This window comes from Carlito syrichta, unplaced genomic scaffold (assembly GCF_000164805.1).
Source record: "Carlito syrichta isolate Samal-C Ts95f unplaced genomic scaffold, Tarsius_syrichta-2.0.1 Scaffold120461, whole genome shotgun sequence".
Classification (NCBI taxonomy): Eukaryota; Metazoa; Chordata; class Mammalia; order Primates; family Tarsiidae; genus Carlito; species Carlito syrichta.
The window spans coordinates 13,495-20,864 of record NW_007064557.1 but is presented as its reverse complement, the minus strand read 5'-3'; the positions used below and the strand labels follow the sequence as shown (position 1 = coordinate 20,864).

Here is a 7,370-nt window from a genome sequence, read left to right as displayed (position 1 = left end):
GCTGGAAGCGGCCACTGCATTCCAGTCTGGGTGACAGAGTGAGACTCCAACTCAAAAAAAAAAAAAAAAGTTTAGGGAATTCGGGCGTGGTGGCTCCTGCCTGTAATCCCAACATTATGGGAGGCCAAGGTGGTAGGATTGCTTGAGCCCACCAGTTTGAGACCAGCCTGGGCAACATAGTGAGAACTCATCTCTATAAAAATTTAAAAATGAGCTGGGTGTGGTGGCGCTCGCCTGTAGTCCCAGCTGCTCGGGAGGCTGAGGCAGAAGGCCTGCCTGAGCCCAGGTGGTGGAGGCTGAGGTGAGCCCTGATTGTGCCACTGCACTCCAGCCTGGGTGACAGAGTGAGACCCTGACTCAAAAAAAAAAAAAAAAAAAGGTTTAGGGGTGTGAGGGCCTGGGTGGGTCGCGAGTTCTTGGCCATCTTTAGCTGGGGCTGCCCAGATGTTTTGCAGATGAAGGCGAGGCACTGAGAGGTACAAGGAGTTACACTCTAGGGAAAGGGTTTTGTTCCCCTCACAGCTGAGCCACTGCCTGACGCAGTGAATGCTGGGCAGGTTGTATCATCTTGGTTCCCTTGTCTTTAAAATAGGGATCGTGCCATCTGCTGTGTACACTTCCAGGCTGTTTAGGGATTTTTTTTTAAAGCTAGTGGTTATGAAAACACCTGTTACTTAGGCGTTTGCAAACTAATGAGAAAGTGCAGGGTCCCGGGCAGCCTGGCCCTCTGGAAGGGCATCATGTCTGTCACCCAGAGTGGGGCTTGGTGGCTCAGCCTCTAATCCCAGCGCTTTGGGAGGCCGAGGTGAGTGGATTGCCTGAGCCCGTGGGTTTGAGACCAGCCCGGGCAAGTTGGCCAGACCTCATCTCTACAATGAAAAAAAAATTAGCCAGGCATGGTAGTGCATGCCTGTAGTTCCGGCTACTTGGAAGGCTGAGGCAGAAGGATCGCGGAGCCCAGCCGGTTGACGCTGGAGGGGCCGTGAGCGTGCCCCTGCACTCCAGCCTGGGCAACAGAGTGAGACTCCAACTCAAAAAAAAAGAAAAAGAGACGTCACTTGGGCCTGCTCGCAGTGGCACAGGCACCCTCGTAGAGCGGAGGCAGGAAGTGCAGACGGCATGGGCATGGCGCTCGAGCAGGGGATTGGAATGGCTGGGAGGAGTCGTCACTGCAGAAATGACCCTGGACCGTGAAAAATGGAGAAAGGAAGGAGGAGCTTAGGCATCAAGGCAGGAAGAGCCCAGAAACAGGCTGGGAGTTGCACAGGCTGGGGAGGCTGAGGCCTCAGGATCCCCCTTCCTGCCCCCGTGGTTCCTGGGCCAACCAAGGGTTTGGAACACACACCCCTGCCCTACCTGGGAGCTGCAGAGGCAGGGGTGCTGTGGACCCCGACTAAAGTGAGAGTGGGGTCCTTTGATGGCTCTCCACCCACCCGTCAGGGTTCTTTGGGCAAGCACTGGCCCTGGGGCAGAAGCAAAGGTGGCTGCGGCCGCAGGGGCTTGAGTGCAGCCCCAGGAGGGTCTGGAAGCTCAGGGAAGGCATGGCACCCCAACTAGCCCTTTGCCGGGCTCCTCCGAATCCCAGAAGGAAGGAATCAGGGACCCAAGCCTCCTGGGTGTGGCCCTTGGGCTGTGGCGTGTCTGGGGTCTTGGGGGGATTCTCCCTTGAGGGGAAGGAGCTCCCCGGCCTGAGGCCTGCAGCTCCTTGCAGGCAGGGCCAGGCCTGGCTGTCACCAGAGCCCCATGAGGCCCAGGATGGAGTCAGGCCGGGAGGCAGACAGCTCTGACCATCCCCAACCGGCTGCACAGGTGATCCTGGCGCTGTCGAGCCACCTGGGGGCCGTGGAGTCGGAGAAGCAGAAGCTGCGGGCGCAGGTGCGGCGCCTGGTGCAGGAGAACCAGTGGCTGCGCGAGGAGCTGGCGGGAACGCAGCAGAAGCTGCAGCGCAGTGAGCAGGCCGTGGCCCAGCTGGAGGAGGAGAAGCAGCACCTGCTGTTCATGAGCCAGATCCGCAAGCTGGACGAGGATGCCTCCCCCAACGTGAGCCCCAGCACGGCCACGGCCTTCCGGCAAGGGCCTGGGAGTGGGCGGGGCAGCCTGGATCTGGCTCAGCGCCTGCCCTGTCCGCTAACCCTCGGGCTGCCCTGGGCCTCCGTCCCTGATGCTGGTCCCGTCTTCCTCCCTAGGAGGAGAAGGGCGACGTTCCCAAGGACTCCCTGGATGACCTGTTCCCCAACGAGGATGAGCAGAGCCCAGGTGCGGATGGGCAGTTCAGCAGTGGGGGAGGATTGCTGCGTGGGACTAGGCCTTGGGACCCAGAGATCACAGTTCCTTCCTGCTTCATTTCGGATCCACCTCCCAGCATGTTAGAGCGTCAGGGCCAGGTCTGACGGGCTGCTATTTGTATCTCCTGAGCCCCGTGAGGAGCAGACATTGCAGTCAGGAGCCTGGGAGCCACCAGCTTGGCTTCAAGTCCCTCTGTGACCCCGGGGCGGGTTTCTCTGCCCCTCAGGGTGAAAAGAGACATGTGCACAAACAGTGCCAAGCGGGGCCGGAGCTGCTGTGGTATTGGGCATGTGTTGGGGTCTCTGCTCTGCAGAGGCAAGGCAGCTGAGGCTCGGGGAACTTGATCCACGGCACACAGCTTGAAGTATCAGAGCTGGGCCTCTACCCACTCTTACTACAGGGTAACTAGACCCACTGTGTAAGGGGGAAACTGAGACACAGCGGTTAGCGATTTACCCAGGCCCAGGTGGGTGAAAGGCGTAGCTGGCGTGTCCCAGCCCAGCAGACAGATGGCATGTCTGACCGCCTGCCCTTGGCTCTGCAGCCCCCAGCCCTGGAGGAGGGGACGTGGCTGCTCAGCACGGGGGCTACGAAATCCCGGCCCGGCTCCGAACCCTGCACAACCTGGTGATCCAGTACGCTTCGCAGGGCCGCTACGAGGTGGCCGTGCCACTCTGCAAGCAGGCACTCGAGGACCTGGAGAAGACGTCAGGCCATGACCACCCCGATGTGGCCACCATGCTGAACATCCTGGCGTTGGTCTATCGGTGAGGGTTCCCTGGGGGTGCCTGCATTCTTCTGGAAGTTTCCAGCTCTAGATCACTAACCCTTGGTGCCTGCGATGGGCAAGGACTCCGGCTCCACTGGGCAGTCAGGTGGCAGAGACAGAAGCTGGCTACAGATGTGGTTAGAGGTCACTCCAGTGCAGAAGGGAGGCTTGGGCAGAGCCACGGAAGGGGGCTGCACAGGAGGACTCCAGGGCCCCTGGGGGGTTGGCATAGCTTCTCCAGGCTTGAGTAGGGGCTTTGGTGAAAAGTGACTTTGCCCAGAATGCAAGAGGGTTGGAAAAGTTTCCTGTGGCAGAAAGCCGGCATGAGCAAAGGCCTGGGAACTGAGGAGTGGCAGGAAGGTTGTGAGGTCCAGGGGTGCTAGGTAAAAGGCTTGGATGGCACCCCAGAACCATATGCCCTGACCAATCATGAGGGAACTGCCCATGGCCCCTGGAGCTCAGAGGGCAGGGCCTAAGCAGGTCTCTTCACACTCTACCACACCCACTCCTCGGCGTCCATAGGAGTGACCGCAGGGATCACAGGCCACTGGGGGAGGGCCTCGGGCTGGAGGACAGCCCTGACCATGCTCCTGCCTGCTCTCAGGGACCAGAACAAGTACAAGGAGGCTGCCCACCTGCTCAATGATGCGCTGGCCATCCGGGAAAAGACACTGGGCAAAGACCACCCTGCCGTGAGTGAGGGTTGGGTGGCAGGTGGTGGGGACTGCCCTTCGCACCCTGGGTCTCCCAGCTTTTGGTCCTGGTGGTAGCACCCCACGAAGGCCCTGGAATCCTGTCCAGCAGGACCTGGGTCAGTGAGCCTCCACTCTCCCCCGTCCTCAGGTGGCCGCGACACTGAACAACCTGGCGGTCCTGTATGGCAAGCGGGGCAAGTACAAGGAGGCCGAGCCACTGTGCAAGCGGGCACTGGAGATCCGGGAGAAGGTGCGGCAGGCCGGGGGCCAGGCAGGCCAGAGGGCCAGGCCGGCGCAGGCCGGACAGCCCTGAGCCCGGCCCCTGCTCTCTTCCACCCAGGTCCTGGGCAAGTTTCACCCAGATGTGGCCAAGCAGCTCAGCAACCTGGCCCTGCTGTGCCAGAACCAGGGCAAGGCTGAGGAGGTGGAATACTACTACCGGCGGGCACTGGAGATCTATGCCACGCGCCTCGGGCCCGATGACCCCAACGTGGCCAAGACCAAGAACAACTTGGTGCGCAGGAGCTGGGAGGGGCTGGAGGATGGGGAGGCGGAGGGAGGGATGACGGTGGCGAGGACGGAGAGGAAGATGCTCTGTTCCCACGTCTGCTCACCCCCTGGGTCCACCCCTCCAGGCTTCCTGCTACCTGAAGCAGGGCAAGTACCAGGATGCAGAGATCCTGTACAAAGAGATCCTCACCCGTGCTCACGAGAAGGAGTTTGGCTCTGTCAACGGTGAGTCTGTGGCTGCCATGTGTCCCCGGCACAGGCTCACTCTGCCATTGGCACTGGGCGGGCCCTCAGGCCTGGGTCGGATGGGTTCCAGCCTCGCCTTCCAGGGCTGCTGGCCACTCGTGTTCACCTTTGCATGCGGGAGCACACGCCCGACTCGCTGGCCCCTTGACCTGCCCGTGCCTCATGTACCTGGGCACCCTGTGCTCTTGGCCCAGGTGTGCCCCCTTCTCTACTAGGCAACTCCTGCTCACTGTGCTCCCGTTCCCTCTGGGGAGCCACCCTCTGATTCCCATAGTCAGTCATTTCCGGCTTCCGGATCCCTTGGAGCCTGGCCCGCTGGGCCTGGTACGGATCTCAGGCTGTGGGCTGAGGCATATAAGGGCCCCTCGCACGGGCCTGTCTGTGCTCATCTCTGTGTCCAGAGAGGGTCTATTTCTTGTTCATTCATTCAACAAAGCTCTACCCTAGTCCTCCTCCCCAGGCCTCAGTCCCGTGCTTAGCCCAGCCGAGAGGCCCGTGTGGCAGGTTGGTGACAGTCCCCTTTCTCCACTCAGGGGACAACAAGCCCATCTGGATGCACGCAGAGGAACGGGAGGAGAGCAAGGTAGCTCTGTGGGGCGGGGCTGGGCAGGTGAGCAGGGAGGCTGGGACATGCAGAGGGAGAACCTACTCCTCCCGTGACCCAGGACCATTCTTTCCCCCAGGATAAGCGCCGCGACAGCGCCCCCTATGGGGAATATGGCAGCTGGTACAAGGCCTGTAAAGTAGACAGGTGAGGGCTGCTGGGCTGGGCTGAGCAGGACAGGGCACGGAGCGGATAGCTGGGACCCGCCACCTGAACTCCACACCCCATACTCCCAACCCTGGACGTACCTCTTTGTCCAGCTCACCAGCCATCTGTCCCAAGAAGGCTGTCTGCACTGGGACAGCCTGATTCTTGCTCCTGGGTCTCCCAGCTTTTGGTCCTGGTGGCAGTACTCCCATGAAGGCCCTAGGGTGGGGTCCCCAGCCCTGGGGTGATTCCTCCAGGAAAACAGAGGTCAGGAGGGCCTAGCACAGGGCTTGAGACATGGAAGGGGCCAGATTCTCATTGGCTGGAAGGCTCCTCAGGTCCCAGGGTGCCGGGACGGGCCCTGAGTCTAGGGGAACATGGAGTTTTGAGCCTGTCCCATCCACAGCCCCACAGTCAACACCACCCTGCGCAGCCTGGGGGCCCTGTATCGGCGTCAGGGCAAGCTGGAAGCTGCACACACGCTGGAGGACTGTGCCAGTCGCAGCCGCAAGCAGGTGGGGCTCCGTGCCGGAGAGGAAGGGCGGGGGCCCCTGTGGCCCTGTGTTTTGTCCCAGTCAGGGCCTGATGCCTCTGCCCCTGCCCCTCTCAGGGCTTGGACCCTGCCAGCCAGACCAAGGTGGTGGAACTGCTGAAAGATGGCAGTAGTGGGCGGGGAGACCGCCGTGGCAGCCGAGATGTGGCCGGGGGTGCCGGGCCTCGGTCTGAGTCTGACCTCGAGGAGGCAGGGCCTGCGGCCGAGTGGAGCGGGGTGAGTCTGCAGGCTGGGATGGGCGGGGAGCCGGAGGAGCCGGGGCAGTCTAGACACAAGCCTGTCCACCCACAGGACGGCAGCGGCTCGTTGCGGCGCAGCGGCTCCTTTGGGAAGCTCCGGGATGCCCTGAGGCGCAGCAGTGAGATGCTGGTGAAGAAGCTACAGGGGGGTGGCCCCCAGGAACCTCCTAACCCCAGGTGAGCCCCCATCTGGATGAGAACTCCCACCAGGGTGAGCTTCAAGAATCACCCAGCAACCCAAGACGAGCCCCTGACCCAGAGTGAGTCCTAACCTCTCAAGCCTCACGACCTGCCAAATCCACTCCTTCCCCAGCCCCACCCTGCCTCCTGCCCCCTGTCCCCTTCTCCCCACAATCCCACCTTGGGCAAATCCCGACTGTCCTTCTCCCTCAGGATGAAGCGAGCCAGTTCCCTCAACTTCCTCAACAAAAGCGTGGAAGAGCCAGCTGAGGTAGGGGTGGATGGGGTCTGGGCACCGGTCACTGGGCCAGGGCTGCATGAGTCCCTGCTCAGCTTCTCCCAAGCATGTCTCTTCACTCAGCAACAAGTTCCTGTCTCCAGCCCAGGCCTACTTGGGGCTGGCCCGTGGGGAGACGGGTGAGGGGGACCCAGCCCCCTTCCCAGGGGGTGGACATGTAAGTGGTCAGTGCCAACACAGTCATCGTGGAGGTGGACAGGAGTGTGGCGGCACCAGGGCGTGGCTCAGGGACTCTGGCTGGGTTGGGCCTCTTGGGCCAGGGAAACAGACTGGCCCCAGCATGGAGGCTGAGCCGCTGTCCCCTCTGCCCACAGCCCGGAGGCACTGGTCTCTCTGACAGCCGCACCCTCAGCTCCAGCTCCATGGACCTCTCCCGACGAAGCTCCCTCGTGGGCTAATTCTGAAGGGGCAGCCAGTCGCCAGAGCCTCCGCCCGGCACAGCCCCCACCCCAGCCCTGCGCATGGGCCTGCTGCTTGTCCCGCCGTCTCCCCCAAGGCCCCCTGTCTTTTCTGTTCAATCTCAGGGTAACCTCCTCCCCGTTATCTCAGCCTGAGCCCCGGAGGTTGGGCCTGCCCACTCCAGCTCTATCCCTTATTTATTCCTTTCAGCAGGGCCCCTTCTTCCCTAGGCTCGGGGCCAGCAGGAGGGGCTGGCTGGAGTCTCCAAGATGGAGGGAGACTCGGGAGCCCTCTCCCGACCCGAGCCAAGAACACTAAGCCCCCGCCGCCCCCTCAGCACCCCTGCCCGTCCCCCCACCCCCGGCCGTTGCTTCTGTATATAGAGAAATAAGTTATTGGCCGCGCCCCTCCCCTCGATCCACGGTACTACCCGGCCTCCCCTCG

The 7,370-nt window shown here is 62.0% G+C and overlaps 1 protein-coding gene across 2 annotated transcripts in view; it reads left to right on the top strand.

Annotated features, from left to right (window-relative positions):
• Positions 1-7,370, top strand: part of KLC2 (kinesin light chain 2) — an 8,985-nt gene extending 1,615 nt beyond the window's left edge. Inside the window, exons 2-15 of one of the 2 annotated variants that reach the window (XM_008048007.2) lie at positions 1,810-2,040; positions 2,187-2,256; positions 2,831-3,053; positions 3,660-3,747; positions 3,899-4,000; positions 4,091-4,264; positions 4,386-4,485; positions 5,040-5,089; positions 5,190-5,257; positions 5,664-5,772; positions 5,868-6,026; positions 6,102-6,226; positions 6,443-6,500; positions 6,842-7,370. In XM_008048007.2, the coding sequence (XP_008046198.1) occupies positions 1,810-2,040; positions 2,187-2,256; positions 2,831-3,053; positions 3,660-3,747; positions 3,899-4,000; positions 4,091-4,264; positions 4,386-4,485; positions 5,040-5,089; positions 5,190-5,257; positions 5,664-5,772; positions 5,868-6,026; positions 6,102-6,226; positions 6,443-6,500; positions 6,842-6,925 (1,641 nt within the window). In that variant the 3' untranslated portion in view covers positions 6,926-7,370. The remainder of the gene's footprint in view (positions 1-1,809; positions 2,041-2,186; positions 2,257-2,830; positions 3,054-3,659; positions 3,748-3,898; positions 4,001-4,090; positions 4,265-4,385; positions 4,486-5,039; positions 5,090-5,189; positions 5,258-5,663; positions 5,773-5,867; positions 6,027-6,101; positions 6,227-6,442; positions 6,501-6,841) is intronic. The other variant, XM_021707541.1, reaches the window with a different exon arrangement.